General features: G+C 44.6%; 1 protein-coding gene across 3 annotated transcripts in view; it reads left to right on the top strand.

Annotated features, from left to right (window-relative positions):
- Nucleotides 1-2497: 2497 nt before the first annotated feature.
- The window catches only part of CNTNAP1 (contactin associated protein 1), a 51083-nt gene continuing 36369 nt past the window's right edge, over nt 2498-17211 (top strand). For 2 of the 3 annotated variants that reach the window (XM_061589258.1, XM_061589261.1), the window contains exons 1-5: nt 2498-2740; nt 5894-5995; nt 6764-6957; nt 12793-12940; nt 13941-14144. In XM_061589258.1, the coding sequence (XP_061445242.1) occupies nt 2665-2740; nt 5894-5995; nt 6764-6957; nt 12793-12940; nt 13941-14144 (724 nt within the window). In that variant the 5' untranslated portion in view covers nt 2498-2664. Of the gene's footprint in view, nt 2741-5893; nt 5996-6763; nt 6958-12792; nt 12941-13940; nt 14145-17211 lie in introns of those variants that run through there. The other variant, XM_061589260.1, reaches the window with a different exon arrangement.

The raw sequence follows: 17211 nt of genomic DNA, 5'->3' as shown, positions 1-17211 counted from the left end.
CTGGATCTGGCATTAGAAACAGATTCAGTGGTTGATATATCATCGCCATCTGGCTCATATTAAACCCTGAGCCCGCTTCCTCTGATCCCGGAGGCAGGCTGTTTCTCCTTTCTTTTGGACTTTCTTCCCTGCTATATTCCAAAGAGTTTGAGGTAGATTAAACTTATATTGCCTTATCTAACTTTAACTTGCAGTCATTATAATTATACAGGTGCAAGAGCACCTGTACGGGTAATTCAAGTGGGTCGAGCTGCATTCCACAGCCTGAACGTTGTAAATGTTAATAAAACCCAGTGACTTCACATACATGTAATACAATATAACTGTTGTATCCTAGCTATTGCTGGATTTGCCATTTGCCATGATTAGTTAATGTTGAGCTATATTGTTGTTGTTATGTGACTTCAAGTCGATTACGACTTATGACGACCTTATGAATCAGCGACCTCCAATAGCATCTATCGTGAACCACCCTGTTCAGTGTAAGTTCAGGTCTGTGGCTTCTTTTATAGAATCAATCCATCTCTTGTTTGGCCTTCCTCTTTTTTTACTCCCTTCTGTTTTTCCCAGCATTATTGTCTTTTCTAGTGAATCATGTCTTCTCATTATGTGTCCAAAGTATGATAACCTCAGTTTCATGTGCCGGATGCCTTTGGTGATTTCTGCGGGTCCTGCCTGCCTGCGCTTCCTCCTCCCCCAGCCCCCGTGATCTGCTCTCTCCTCCTGAGCTCTGAAGACTAAGAGAAAAAAACTGTGGGCTGCAGGCTTGCTCGGGCTGGCTCCTTTACCGGCTGCCTCTGTTTCCTGGAGTGGGGGCGAGAGCCAGGGCGAAAGCGTGCACGTGTGTCTTTGCGCCGGGCTGCGCGCCTTCCTTTCTCCCGCTTCCTCCCCAATACATTTCCTCCTTGTGTGTGTGTGTGTGGGGGGGGGAAGACCTCTTCAGCCTCTTTTGAATAAACCAGCAGAGCCTCTAGCCTCTGCTGCAGAGGATTGCATTCGCCATGCACACTTTGGCAAAGAGCCCCATTCAGCATTTCTGAATCAATATGCTTTGTATGCTGTTGTTGCTGGGCTTTTCCAAGTTCTCCCTGCTCACATAAACTGCTCCTGTCTGACGTTGTTGGGCAACAAAACAAAATAAGAAACCCTACTGGGGCCAGTGTCTGTGATTGTCTCTTCGCTTTCTTTCAAGCGCCTCTTCTTTCGTTTAGGGAAGTACCGCCCCCTCCCCTCCTCCGCAGTTAACATGCTAATATGTGGGCGTGACAACGAGGAAACGCTGATAGCAATAAACGCACACGTGTGTGAATGCTACAAAGAATTTATTTGTAGGGAGGGCGCAAGTATGTAAACTGTCAAAGTCAATCCCGATGGAAAAAGCAGCATGTTTAAAGTGGATCTGGGGTCCCACGTAAACAAGCCAATTATTCGTCTTTTATGCAGTATCCATGGTTTGCACAAAGCTCTCCTCCAACACCACATTTCAAATGAATTTATTTTTCTCTTATCCACTTTTTTCACTGTCCAACTTTCACATCCATACAGAGTTTGGGAATACCATGGTCTGAATGATCCTGACTTTGGTGTTCGGTGATACATCTTTGCATTTGAGGACTTTTTCTAGTTCTCTCATAGCTGCCCTCCCCAGTCCTAGCCTTCTTCTGATTTCTTGACTATTGTCTCCATTTTGGTTAATGACTGTGCTGAGGTATTGATAATCCTTGACAAGTTCAATGTCCTCATTGTCAACTCTAAAGTTGCATAAATCTTCTGTTGTCATTACTTTAGTCTTTTTGACGTTCAGCTGTAGTCCTGCTTGTTGTGCTTTCCTCTAACTTTCATCAGCATTCTTTCCAAATCATTTTCTGCTAGTAGTGTGGTATCATCTGCATATCTTAAATTATTGATATTTCTCCCTCCAATTTTCACACCTCCTTCATCTTGGTCCAATCCCGCTTTTTGTATAATATGTTATGCATATAGATTAAATAAATAAAAACGTAAATGTACTGCCTTCAAGTCGATTCCAACTTATGGCGACCCTATGAATAGGGTTTTCATGAGGCTGAGAGACAGTGACTGGCCCAAGGTCACCCAGTGAGCGTCATGGCTATGTGAGGATTCGATCCCTGGTCTCCCAGGTTGTAGTCCAACACCTTAATACACCCCTATCTCACACCTTTTCTGATGGGGAACTAATCGGTTTCTCCATATTCTGTCCTTACAGTAGCCCCTTGCCCAGAGTATAGGTTGCACATCAGGACAATCAGATGCTGTGGCACCCCCATTTCTTTTAAAGCATTTCATAGTTTTTCATGATCTATAATTATCATCAATAAACAAAGATAAATCAGTGAGGACCCAGCGCTTCGCTGGTCTTTCCTGGCGAAGGGAGAGTGCCTCTGAACCTGTGCAGAGTACTCTTTCCAAGTAGCGCAACAATCTTCAAAATCTGTGAGATGCAAGCTGAGGAGAGCGAGCGCTTCTCGGAGGAAAGGCCGGGAGGTGCTCCTGGGTGAGGCACGCAGGCGCGTCACCGCGTCGGAGGCGCGCGTCTGGCTGCTCCGGCCAGCAGCAGGCGGAGGCGGGCAAGGTGCGCGAGTGACGATGGCCAGGCGGCTCGGCTTCGGAGCGGACTGATCTAGCCAGTGTCGCGGCTCCAGCATGGGCGGCCGCTTCATGCTCTTGCTGTTCGCCCTTGCCGCTCACCTGCAGCTCTGCGACTGCGGCTGGTTCTGGCGTGAGTGTCCCGGGACAAAGCGCGGCGGTAGCGGCAGCTGCGGCAGCAGCCAGCTGCATTGCGGCAGCGGCAGCGATCGCGCCGGGCGGGAAGGGAAAAAGGGTCACAGCGGGAGAAAGCGGGCCACGGGCAGCGCTTTTGGGCGGAGCGGTGATCGCACAGCGTTTGGGGAGGGGGACTTGTCCCCACTAGCAGATGGGCTGGCGTGCAGGCGGGGGGGGGGGTTGCGGCGCATTGGGATGGAGGGAGGGGTAGACTCGTGGTGGTGGTAGCAACTCCCTTGGGACTTCGGTAGCGTGTTTGGTTTGCTCCGCTTTTCGGTTGAAGTGCTCCCCCCTCGAATCCAGGAGAGGATGATGCGTCCAGATCCTTTGAGAAAGGACACCTGGGTAACATTAGGAGGTGGCCAGGTGATATCCCGGCCAGACGTCGAGAAAGCGGGAGTCCCTCGAATGCGTCCTAGTTGCTAAAAAAGACTCGGGGCGCAGCCCCAATAGGGCACATATTTGCCTAACCCTTGCGTATGCCAATTTATGTTATGTGTATAGATACATATTCAGGTCGCTGAGCAAATTCAGATGGTTGGTGGCTGGCAATGCAGTTGGAGCAGCGTGCCCAGCAGCTCTATAAGCAAAGTTTGTTTTTTTTTAAAAAAAGTTTTTTAAAAAAGAGAATAAGAGGCAGGACCCAGCATGAAGGACCCAAGGCTTGCCCCTTAAGGCCCCTCCTTAACGACTCCCCCTGCCCCCAGGCTTTCCTCTGGGGAGGGAAGTAGAGCAAGGGTGTGCCTCGGGCCCTCTTAAGACTCTGAGACGCCCAGGGAACGGACGTTCTCCCCCCCACTCACTTCATCTTGGGGTGCCCAGTTTGTCGGTGGCGACGGGCAGAGCCTGTTCTCTGCTTGACATATGCTGGTGGACTGGCAGGTCAGGACCAGTCAGCCCCCGCCCTATCCGCGTTGGGCCTTGCAAAATAGGTAACATTCCTCGGTTGTTTATTCTGCTTCATACTGGAGTCTACTTTGGGGGTGATCCTGCTGACTTCTAGGCTTCCCTTTTCATCTCTTGTAGGGTAGGTTTAAAAACTGAGGGTGGTGGAGTTCTGGGTTCCTTCGGGGCCCTACCCTGGTGAGTTTGGTGGAAAGTTACTTGGGGGGGTGGGGGGGTGGGGGGGTGGGCGGCATGCCTCTTTTTTCTTTTTTTGGCTGGGCAGGCTGAGGGCCTCCTGTATCTGTCCTTGATTTTCAGCAACTCTTTATCACTGGCTCAGGGAACCCCAGAGTATTGCCCCGCACCCCCTAATCTGTCTCTCGTGGTCTTGTTTTGCTGTCTCATAGCTGGTCCAGTACAATGAGGGAGGGTTTCCCCGTTTGGCTCTCTAACAGCTGTAGGCAGGCAGGAGCTAAGCCTGCAAGGGCGTGTCAGCCAGCCACTCTCTGCAGTGGAAGGGGGGGAAAAACCGGGAGGGAGGGAGTGGGGGGGGGGATAGTGCTGCTGCTGTCAAACAGCCTTCCCATTATGTGGTGGTGACAGGCTCAGCGTGCAGCCTGCCTGATGTGTGTGTGTGTCTTGTCATCTCTGGAAGGAAGACGAGAACCTTTCCCTTCACCCCACTTTGTCACTTGGTCTTGACTGCTGACTTTGAAGAAAAGTGAACACCTGAACTTTTAGGAGGGACAGGCTTCCTTGTGGGTGCTGAGAACAGGCAACCAGGGTATATCCTGGTGGGAGTTCTGCCCTGGACCCTGTTTTAATTGTCAGATAATGATAGAGTAGAGCATGAATGGAGTGCCTTTCCTTTGCTACCTATTTGCTACAGAGGGGCACTCTATGTAAGGCTGCCCTTGAAGATGGTGTGGAGACTGCAACTAGTGCAAAATGCCACAGCATAGGTTCTGACTAGTTGGGCCACTCGTGATTGTGTACTGCTAGTTCTGAAGCATCTGCACTGGCTACCTGTTTGCCTCCGAGCCCAGTTCAAGGAGCTGACTTTAAATTATAATGCCCTGAACCATTTGGGACATAGTTGTCTCAAAGAGCAGCTCCCCTTATATTATCCTGACCGTGAAGTGAGATCCACCAGGGAGGTCCTATTGGACATACCATCACTAACTGAAGCCCAGGTGGCCAGAACGTCGAATGGGACCTTTTCAGTGGTGGCACCCTGGCTGTGGCACACTCTTCCCCCTGCAATCAGGCAGGCGCCAACACTGGATGGATTTTGGTGTTAGAAAAATATGTTTCTCTTTCCTCAAGCCTACGAGGAATAGCAGTCATGTATATTTTGGAATGTTATCAGTAGAATTAATTTGTATGATTACTTTTAAATGAGATATCTGAGAATTGTGCAGATCAGGGCTTTCCAAATTGTGGTCCATGAGCTTCATTCAGGTGGTCCGTGGCATGTCTGTGGATCTGTGGTTCAATCTATTTATTTTACAGTCATAGACCCGTCTTATGAGAACATAATATACATGTAGTACATGAGAAATCAATAGAAAAAAATAGATTAAAAGGCATTTAACAATCAAATAGCGAATAAAAATTACGTAGTAAAATGTGGATCTGTGGTTGAAGACAGGAGATGGCACATCCATTGCATTAAAAATTATAATTGCTGTTAATTGTATTTGTATTGCTCTTTTTGTTTCTTATATTGTATTTTATTATATTGCAATTTGAATTCGATGGGATTCAAATTGTAATATAATAAAATACAAGAAATAAAAAGCAATATAAATGCAATTAAAAACCATGCAGCATCTAGCACAGCACATTACAATTGCTGCAACAGGCAGAAAAATCATTCAGTGGTCCACCAAGAACCTTAGCAGTTAATCACAGCCATTTCATACATGTGGCATGAGCTGACTGATTGTTGCTTCCAAACATTTATTTTCTATTATTGATTCAGTTTAGTAATTGCTTGCCACATAAGAAGCTTCCATGCTGCTTACAAAATTTTAAGAACTTTAAGCATAATAGAAAAAAGAAATGGAAATATACGTGACAATAAAAACCATACAGTAACCCATTAAACAAAACAGCAGCACAAACCTCAGCAGCATCTTGGACAGGAGTTCCTGTCAAAACGCTGTATTCCTGGTCTGGTTGGAATGGTGATTTCTTCCCATTATTCTTCCTGCTTCTGCAGGGGGTTGTGATGATGAACTGGTTGGCCCCCTCTACGTTTGGAATCTTGGTGCATCTTCTCGATCCAGCATCTTCCGCGCTGCCACTTTTGCTCGGATTTATGGTAAGTTCAGCATGGAGGCAGGCCCTCAGTTCTCTTTGACCCAATAGCATTCACATATATATAATTAAACCAGTGGCCCATCGACTGTCTTCCACAATTGGCCAGATGTGTTAAGGCGGTTCATGAGGAAGGCATGGTAGTGGACTCTATTCCTTGTATCTAGATATGTCTGTGTCCAGTGACTGGCGAAGCATATGGTCTCTAAACACTGGATTTGCTCTTGTGATTTTTGCACTGAACAGTTGATCCTCCATATCTCTGCTGCTCTGAACTCTTTGGAAGAAGGGCAGAATGTAAACATGATTAATATCTGGTCTTTAATTTATGATAGTGGTCATCTTGACATCATGTGATGAGTTTCGTATGCTAACTAAATATCACTTTGTTTTAAAACAAAGTGTAGCTTGCAGAGATGGCACAGTCTCCCATTAAGGGGGCAAGAATAAGGGCAGGGATGGGGAACCTATGGCCCTCCAGATGTTGTTGAACTACATATCCCATCATCCTTCATCACTGGCCATGTTTGTTGGAGCTGATGGGAGTAGGAGTCCAGCAGTCTCTGGGAGATGCCACAGGTTCCCCACTCCTGGATTAGGGTTTTGCGCTGAACTCTCCTGGGGGGAGGGAGCAATGTGTAGTTCAGTCATACAGGGTCAGCATACAGAGAGCCCCAAGACCTGTGGCAGAGAGCTATGGATAGTGGAGTATGTGTATCAGTTCTGGAATGTACCATTTCCCATATTTTTGTCCTCCCCTCCTTTTGTTCAGGTGCTGGTGGTTGGTCACCCGACCCCAAAGACAAGCATCCGTGGCTCCAGATTGACCTGACAAAGAAATGCCGCATCAATAGCATTGCCACTCAGGGGACCTTCAATACCTACAATTGGGTGACACGCTACATTGTCCTTTATGGTGACCATCCAAGCAACTGGAAGCCTTATTTTCAACAAGGCAGCAATTGGGTAAGAGAAGGGTTGCTGCCTCTGATCCCAAAAAAGGACAGATGGGGGTGGCAGTGTCCAAGTCTTTTAGACGCTTCCGTGCACATGCATTAATTTTAGCAGGACTGTGTGTGTCTTTCCTCTTGGAATTTGAAGGCCAGTGCGAAAACATAATATCCTGAGCTGTGGGAGACGTTGGTGGTAGAACTGAGGATGTAAGGAGCTACCTTATTTTGAGGCCATTGTCTGCTGTAGCTGGTTTGGGATTAGATTACCTGAAAGGCCACCTTCCAAGGTAATAGCCTGCCCATGCTTTAAGAAAGGGGGAGCTCCAGAACATTTTTAAAACTAATTTTTTAATTTACACATACAACTTATTAATACAAAGCAGATAATACACAAATTTACAAACTATAAAGAGTTCAGAAGTTTTCCTTTGTATCTTAATACACTTAACACTCTTTCCATTATAGTATAATAGTTTTTTTACAATTTCTTTTCATTATTATAACAGTGAAATGTCTACCCCCATATTCCCAATTCTTTTTTGACATATCTAGTTGTTGTTGTTGTTATGTGCCTTCAAGTCAATTACGACTTATGGTGACCCTATGAATCAGTGACCTCCAATAGCATCTGTTATAAACCACCCTGTTCAGATCTTGTAAGTTCAGATCTGTGGCTTCCTTTATGGCATCAATCCATCTCTTGTTTGGCCTTCCTCTTTTTCTACTCTCTTCTGTTTTTCCCAGCATTATTGTTTTTTCTAGCGAATCATGCCTTCTCATTATGTGTCCAAAGTATGATAACCTCAGTTTCATCATTTTAGCTTCTAGGGACAGTTCTGGTTTAATTTGTTCTAACACCCAATTATTTGTCTTGTTCATGGTCCATGGTATGTGCAAAGTTCTCCTCCAACACCACATTTCAAAGGATTTGATTTTTCTCTCATCGGCTTTTTTTCACTCTCCAACTTTCACATCCATACACAGAGATTGGGAATACCATGGTCTGAATGATCCTGACTTTAGTGTTCAGTGATACATCTTTGCATTTGAGGACCCTTTCTAGTGCTCTCATAGCTGCCCTCCCCAGTCCTAGCCTTCTTCTAATTTCTTGACTATTGTCTCCATTTTGGTTAATGACTGTGCTGAGGTATTGACAACCCTTGAAAAGTTCAATGTCCTCGTTGTCAACTTTAAAGTTACATAAATCTTCTGTTGTCATTACTTTACGTTCCACAGTAGTCCTGCTTTTGTGCTTTCCTCTAACTTTCATCAGCATTCTTTCCAAATAATTGATATTTCTCCCTCCAATTTTCACACCTCCATCTTGGTCCAATCCCGCTTTCCGTATGATATGTTCTGTGTATAGATTAAACAAATAGGGTGATAAAATACACCCCTCACACCCTTTCCAGTTGGAAACCAATCAGTTTCTCCATATTCTGTCCTGACAGTAGCCTCTTGTCCAGAGTATAGGTTGCACATCAGAACAATCAGATGCGTGGCACCCGCATTTCATGATCTACACAATCAAAGGCTTTGCTGTAATCTATAAAGCACAGGGTGATTTCCTTCTGAAATTGTTTGGTCCGTTCCATTATCTAACGTATGTTTGCAATATGATCTCTGGTGCCTCTTCGTTTTCTGAATCCAACTTGGACATCTTGGCATTTCTTGCTCCATATATGGTAAGAGCCTTTGTTGTAGAACCTTGAGCATTACTTTACTTGCATGGGATATTAAGGCAATAATTTGATAATTACTGCATTCCATGGGATCTCCTTTCTTTGGAATTGGGATGTATATTGAACACTTCCAGTCTGTGGGCCATTGTTTAGTTTTCCATATTAGTTGACAAATTTTTGTCAAAATTTGGAGATTCAGTCTCAGTAGCTTGCAGCAACTCTATTGGTATGCCATCTGTTCCTGGTGATTTGTTTCTTCCAAGTATTTTAAGAGCAGCTTTCACCTCACATTCTAAAATTTCTGGTTCTTCATCATACGGTTCCTCCGTGAATGAATCTGTCATCCTTGCATCTCTTTTATAGAGTTCTTCAGTGTATCTCTTCCATCTTCCTTTTATTTCATCTCGGTCAGTCAGTGTGTTCCCCTGTTGATTATTCAACATCCCTACTCTTGGTTTAAATTTCCCTTTAATTTCTCATCTTTTGAAATAGGGGTCTTGTTCTATTGTTGTCCTCTTCTATTTCTTTACAATAACTATTGTAATAGATCTCTTTGTCCCTACATACTAGTTGCTGTATTGTTGCGTTTAAGGTTCTAATCATTTTTCCATCTTTTGCTTTTGCTTTCCTTCTCTCTTTAACCATTTTAAGAGTTTCTTCAGTCATCCATTGAGGTGTTTCTCTCTTTTTAACTAGAGGTATTGTCTTTTTGCATTCTTCCCTGATAATGTCTCTTGCTTCACTCCATAGTTCTTCTGGTTCTCTGTCAACTAAGTTTAAAGCCTCAAATCTGTTCCTTATTTGATCTTTATATTTTTCTGGGATGTTATTTAAATTGAATTTTGGTATTATGATTGCTTTGTTGTTCTTCTTTAGCTTTACTCTGATTTTCGATATTACCAGTTCATGATCTGTACCACAGTCTGCTCCTGGACTTGTTTTTGCAGAAAGTATGGAACCTCCATCTTCTGCTACCAATTATATAATCAATTTGATTTCTATATTGACCATTTGGTGATGTCCACGTGTGGTTGCTCAAAAAAATGTAGACATATCTAGTTACCATACTCTATTTATTTATTACTTCATAATACTTATTCCTCACTGAGTGTATAATTCCCTAATTTCATGTTCTGCCATGCCTTAACATACATTATTCTTGTAGCTATTAATGTATGCAGAAAATGTCCCATAGATATGTGGAAATCTTTCCTTAACCTAATTCAATAAGCATGCTAATGTGGGGGTAGGGAGCTTCTGGCCCTTGGGTTTAATTAGGCCCGCCAGGCCACCTCATTTGGCCTGCTAAGCCATTTCAATCAAGCCACGCCCACCTGCTCTACACCTGACATCATATATGATGCCAGGCACGGAGCAGGTAAAAACCTGGTTCAGCTGAAAGGGCTTTTGCAAAGTTTTTTGCAGAGCATTTTGAAAGGGGCTTAGAAAACCCAACAATAAGTTCTTGCTAAGCTTTCAAAGTGCTATCTTGCTCAGTGCTTTGAAAGCAGGGATGGAATCCTCTTCTTTTTTACCTTCTGTTTTTAAGTGCGGCCCCCTGTTGGTCATTAACAACCCAGTTCCTTTTTCTTCTGATATCTTCTCATTTTTCTGATCTCCAATTTTTTTTTGCTTTGCAGAGGATTATCAATAGTATAATCACTATTTATTCACAAGTCTCCACTGGTATCGATTTTTATTCTGAACTTTCTAATTATTGCCTGTTTACATTCCTTTTCAAGTGCATTTCAGAACATATTAAGGCAGATAATCAAGTCAGTGTCTTTCCCCCTGCTGCTTACAATCAACACCTCATTTCCCCCGGCTGCCTTCTGTCTGTCGACAGAATCAACACTTCATAGACATCAGTGAAAGGGAATACACATTTGAAGAGCTCACACAGATTGATAAAAGTATCACTCACACTATCGATGATTTCAAAGCAAATTTAAAAAAAACAATTGGAAGAAAAGAAGAATGAATCGGAAACCAGGCGCAGAGAGTTGCTGCTTCAAAATTCTCTCCGCAAAGATAGAGAATATCAGAAATAGTAATTAATTCAATGGTAAATCTGATTGCAGAAACAGAACCTCTCTGTTTGAAAAGGGCTCTGCAAGTGTGGGGCAAAATGTCACCTTTTGTCAATGTGTCATTAGGTGATTGACAGGTAGGCAGTCCTACCCACCTGTCTAACTTGGCCTGCAAGTGGTTGTGGAGATAATGATTTGACCCGCTGCTCAGATCCACTTCCCCTCCTGCATGGAAGGGTATTGTGGTAATTCTATCTGAAAAACCCCTCTTATTTCCATTACTCAGCCCCAGAACTGCTGTGCTTTCTTGCATGTCCACCAGAAATGGTAAAATTGGCATGTTCAATTTTGCAAAACCAGGAGTTCTCCAATTTTTCCTACAATCTTACATTTCCAGGGGGTCCAGCGTCACCCCATAGCCACCTTTGCACAGTTATCTTTATGATTTGTGGCTATTAAAAATTATGCTCCTTTATAATAACCTCCTCTAGAATCTCCTCCTGCAGATCATTTGTTGCTCCACCAACCCCCATCATCCATGACCATTAGCCATTCTGGGGCTGATGGGAACTGCAGTCCACAACATCGGGAGGGCACCTTATTGGCTATCCGTGCTTTAATGTCCGCCTTGCAGGTCCTCCTCGTATGCCTGCCAGTGTGATCAATTCAACTGGCGGGCATGGCTTTTTCAGCAGTTGCCCCCATCCTTTCGCAAAATGGAACTTTCTCCCAGGGATGCAGGTGGCTCTTTCTTTAGAGGCCCTTGAGTGGCCATTAAAGACTCATCTATTTCAGATGGCTTTCTCATCAAAATCTGTTGTGGCCCTGTATAGGGTTTGATGAAGGTTGTTTTCATTATTACAGCTGGTTTTTATACAGTATCGTGATTTGTAAGACTCTTTCTCTTATTTGTGTGTGTTGTATTTTAATACTGTATGGAGGCTGCCATGTGCCATTACCCTGAAAGGTGGCTCATAACTATTTAAAAATAAATCAGTACGTTTTTTTCCGACTGACCATAGGTCTTCCAGGTCTCAGGCAGAGGCTTTCCCTTCTGTGCCACCTGAGTTGGCACTGCAGATGTCAGGGGCCTGAACCTGGAACTTCTTACATGGAAAAATATATGCTGTATCGAGATGTTGCCCTCTGTTGTTTCAGTTCCATGTCCTTTTCTTTGGCTCCTAGTTCTGAACTTGTGTACCTTCAGGTTGTTTTGGGTTACCAGAGATGAGATGCAGACACGAGGTTTGCTTACAAAGAGTTAAAATTTATTGAGTTTACTTACAAAGCATACAGCCAAGTATCCCCAATAAAAGTGGATCAGCCACACAGCTCTGCAGTAGCTGGTGTCAGACTGAACACTCATACTGGGCACAAGAGACACTTTTATAGCACAAAAGTTGGCATACAAACTGATATGATTACATACATGAATGATGACTTTAAGGCATCAAAACATTACATCATGGCACCTGCTACATATAATTGGCTATTCTGACCTTTAACAGGACACCTTCAGACTAATTGCTAGAAAGCTATATTATCTTAAGATGGATAGCTAAAATATTCTGTCATCCTTCCTTGGCAAACTATGTGCCTGCCTTATCTTTATCTCTATCTTTGCTAACAAGCACACCTACACTATCTCGTCATTGACCGTACCTTGACTCATCCACCTGCTAAGAATATGACATATTACTAGGAAAGGCTACATCATACAACATAACAACAACTGATAGGCAAAGCCTCTAATTGCCTAATGGGGCATTAACTGCTCCAAAATCTACGTTATCTTGGTTAACAAGGCACCTTCCCAGCATACCAGAATCACTCTTGGCAGAGCATCACAGCGAATGCTCATTAGGAACCCCAGATTAGACTCCAGGTGGCTATGAGCGAATTCATTGACCGTTCCTTGAACTATCTTCCTCATACTTAGATACTGAATGCTAAACTAGAGAACTAAGGGGGGGGAAATACAAGCCTCCCCTTGCCTACAGGCAGCTATTCTACTAATATAGCTGCTGGGCCAATACAGAACTCTAGGATGTGTGCAGGAGGAAAGCCCTTCTGGCTGATCATGCTGACATTATGAGTAGTTTCTCTTCCCATCTTGTCTTTCTCTTTCTTGTGCAGACATTTTTTGGCAATGTGAATTCAAGTGGTGTGGTCCGCCATGACCTGCATCACCCTATCCTGGCTCGTTACCTCCGCATCATTCCTGTGGCTTGGAATCCGAACCATACCATTGGCTTACGGGTGGGCCTTTATGGCTGCTACTACCGTAAGTGATTCCCCTGGGAATGTTAGTTCCTTTTTTAAAAAACAGCTGCAGCACAGAAATGTAAAACAACTGGAAATTTGGAAGGCATAAGGCAAAACATACTATTTTTCCCCCTTCAAGTAAAAGAGATGCGGGAGGCATTGAAAACATTTGCAGTGTGTTATCCTTCTGCTCATACCAAACCAGTTTATTTTACTTTGGGCTCTGAAATAATACCTTTAAAATTCCAAAATCCCTAGTAGGGCAACAAATTTATTAATACATTTTAAGCATGCCCACTATTTTGTGATATTTTGGTTGGCCTAATGAAGATGTTGCCTTAATAAGACTTGAAGTATGGACCACAATGTCTGTCTTTTACATTTTTACAGTAAAAAAAGATACATCATCTGCCATCATAGCAAATACACAAAATTAAATTGTGTTTATGGAGAAGCAGTTTTGGAAATTGATTTTTTCAGTGTTTTGTTGAAAATATGGTACATTTTCAGTTTTTCCTTATCACACTGTCAGGGAAAAGGGAAAGAGTTGGTCCTCCCCCCCCCCCAAAAGTTTCTTTGACGTGTGACATCTTGAGTCAGGGTTGGGGAGAGATGTCTTGATAAGATGGTGAGAGTCATTCTTGGGAGCGGATGGTATTTGAAAAACTGTATTGCATACTGAGAGAGATGTGAAGGCCTGGGGGGAAAGTTTTTTTCTGTTTTTTTTAAAGGGGGGGAAACAGCTATTTCCGTCCCCAGTTTTCATAGAATCATAGAACAGTAGGCAATCACATCTCTGACTGAGAGAGAGAAATATCTTGATCACTGACCCAGCAAACTCTTAGCATTGATCAGGAGTCAAGTGCAAGCAGGCTTTGCACAGGCCAGAGGGCTGTTGGTTTAATGTGGGATTGCATTGGCTGTGGAGCCAGCTTATTCTGGTGAGCCAGGAAGCTGTCTGGAAAAGAGAATTTATTTACAATAGCTGTGCATTTTTTTGTTCCTTCTCCTTCCTGCAGAGTCTGACATCCTGTATTTTGATGGTGATGATGCCATTGCCTACAAGTTCCGCACCAAAATTGTCCGTACTGTCCAAGACATGATTGGGTTCAACTTCAAGACAATGGAGCAGGAGGGCATTTTAATGTATGCGTCCGGGGCCCAGGGTGACTACATCAGTCTGGAGCTGCAGCAGGCTCAGTTGGTTCTCAGCATAAGCCTTGGTGAGGTTGGGATGCAGCAGTATGCACTGACAAGCTCAGGGATATTATTATTGTTATTATTAATTGCATTTATATACCTCCCCATAGCCAAAGCTCTCTGGGCGGTAGGCAGCCGGAGGAGGGCCTTGGATGTTGAGCGTAGTGTACGGGTGGGCTTGTGTTGGGAGAGGCGTTCCATCAGGTGTTGTGGTCTCAAGCCGTGGAAGGCTTTATAGGTTAAAACCAGCACCTTGAATTGAGCTCAGAAACATACAGGCAGCCAATGCAAGCGCGCCAGAATCGGTTTTATATGTTCGAACTGTCTGGTCCCCGTTACCAATCTGGCCGCTGCATTTTTCACAAGCTGCAGTTTCTGAACCATCCTCAAAGGCAGCCCCACATAGAGCGCATTGCAGTAATCCAACCTGGAGGCCACCAGAGCACGGACAACCAAAGCCAGGCCATCCCTGTCCAGATAGGGGCGTAGCTGGGCCACCAACTGAACTGTGCCATCGAGGCTACCTGAGCCTCAAGTGACAGAGATGGTTCTAGGAGAACCCTCAAGCTACGAACCTGCTCCTTCAAGGGGAATGCAACCCCATCCAGGACAGGTTGGATATCCACCATCCGGTCAGAAGAACCACCCACCAGCAGCATCTCAGTTTTGTCTGGATTGAGCCTCAGTTTATTAGCCCTCATCCAGTCCATTGCCGCAGCCAGGCACCGGTTCAGCACATTGACAGCCTCACCTGAAGAAGATGAAAAGGGGAAATAGAGCTACGTGTCATCAATATACTGATGGCAGTACTCTTCAAAACTCTGGATGACTGCACCCAACTGTTTCATGTAGATGTTGAACAGCATGGGGGACAGAACTGACCCCTGCAGAGCCCCATGCTGGAGAGTCCAGGGTGCCGAGCAATGTTCCCCAAGCACCACCTTCTGGAGCTGACCCGCCAAGTAGGAGCGGAACCGCTGCCATGCAGTCCCTCCCACTCCCAACTCAGCCAGTCTTCCCAGAAGGATACCATGGTCAATGGTATCGAAAGCCGCTGAGAGATCAAGGAGAATCAACAGAGTCACACTCCCCTTGTCTCTCTCCCGACAGAGGTCATCATACCAAGGCCAAGGCTGTTTCCATGCCAAAACCAGGCCTGAAACCTGACTGAAATGGATCCATATAATTGGTCTCATCCAAGAGTGTCTGGAGCTGGCCTGCAACCACTCGTTCAAGGACCTTGCCCAGGAATGGAACATTTGCCACCGGCCTATAGTTTTTAAGATTTTCTGGGTCCAGGGAGGGTCTCTTCAGGAGTGGTCTCACTACAGCCTCTTTCAGGGGGCCAGGGACCACTCCCTCTTGCAGGGAGGCATTAATCACTTCCCTGGCCCAGCCAACTGTTCCATCCCTGCTAGCTTTTATTAGCCAAGAAGGGCAAGGATCCAGCACAGAGGTGGTTGCACAAACCTGTCCAAGCACCTTGTCAACGTTCTCAAGCTGTACCAACTGAAACTCATCCAACATGGTGCCCTCCAGGTGTTGGACTACAGCTGTGATCAATCCTGACCATGGACCATGCTGAGGGGAGTTGGAGTCCAACAACATCTGAAGGTCAACAAATTGGCTATCCCTGACAAGCTGCTAAAGCAGTGATTGGATTCTTGCAGAGGGAGTTGCAGTTGTGGCATAAGGACCAACTTCAAGTGAAAATCCTTGGTTCACAGACGAGTAAACAATTGCATATATCCAATATTTCTCTATGCTTCCCTGAGCAGTGAGAATTCTTGGAGCAATGCCACTATTTAGATGAGACGCTGCTGGAGACTTAGGCTGTTTTAGTATCTGTTTGTTTACAAATATGCATTTAGTATATATTAGAATCAGGCAGACTCGTAAAGCAGGCAGCACACCTGCTTATCCTGCATCATATTTCCCCAAAAGCAGCTGCATCTGAAGTGTGCTTTGTTAAGGATAGTGATACCCTTCTCCAGCACAAACTCAGTAGCATAGCTCACTAGCAATGGGTGATTGATCCTGCCTCTCTGTTCTTGCCATCACCTGCTTATTAGTCACCCAGGACAAGGAGCACAGGATTTCTGCCTGGCAACTTCAGCCTGTCACCCGTCCTGATCTCTCAGGCACTTCAAGCCAGTAGTATAGCCCTGATGGTGCAAGCAATGCGGGGAAGAAATAGTCCTTGAGTGTGTCTAGAAACTAGTACAGCCCAGAAATCCAGTTAAGCTGTTTATTTTAATGGAATATTTAAAAAAGGGAAGGAGTAGGCGAATCTTGAGTAGACTCAATCAAAAGGAAAATAAAATACTAAACCAGTATATTGGTCTATACTAGGCAGACTAACATAATAATACTCTTATGGTCACCCCTGATGTTAGTCATTTCTGGAGTTGGTTGTAGGATAAAGGACCAAAGAATATAGGGACCATACCAATATTTATGATGTTTTGTGCACAGGTAGCTTTGAGTGTCAGGTTGCTGGGTCCAGCCCATTGCAGGATGGGCACATACATCTCTGTTAAATAGCAATCTTTCCTCAGCTTGCGTATTGGGGGAAAGATATGTGACCTTTCAGCTTAGACATGATGGAGAACCGGAGAAGTGTGGTATCTTGAAGGAACATGCTACGGTAGGGCAGACTTCGATGACATGCTTCACCTCCATTCAGTGCACAGTGCTCACTTTGTGTTTAAATTCAAATTAAAACAACTGTTTCTAACACCCTTTTGTACCTCCTTTAAACTCTTGTGGGTGTGGCATTAATGGACAGAGAGAGATGATAAACTATTCAGGAGCATTCTGCCTTTTTGGTAAGCCCCCTAATACACATCAGTTTGAAAATGGAAATGGACTGCCTTCAAGTCGATTCCGAGTTATGGCGACCCTATGAATAGAGTTTTCATGGTAAGCGGTATTCAGAGGTGGTTTAGCATTGCCTTCCTCTGAGGCTGAGAGGCAGTGACTGGCCCAGGGTCACCCAGTGAGCTTCATGGCTGTGTGGGGATTCGAACCCTGGTCTCCCATGTCATAGTCCAACACTCTAACCACTACACCACACTAGCTTAGGCAGGC

The sequence above is a fragment of the Rhineura floridana genome, chromosome 11, assembly GCF_030035675.1.
Source record: "Rhineura floridana isolate rRhiFlo1 chromosome 11, rRhiFlo1.hap2, whole genome shotgun sequence".
Lineage (NCBI taxonomy): Eukaryota > Metazoa > Chordata > Lepidosauria > Squamata > Rhineuridae > Rhineura > Rhineura floridana.
The sequence above is the reverse complement of the archived record's forward strand: the minus strand, read 5'-3'. Positions and strand labels throughout refer to the sequence as shown.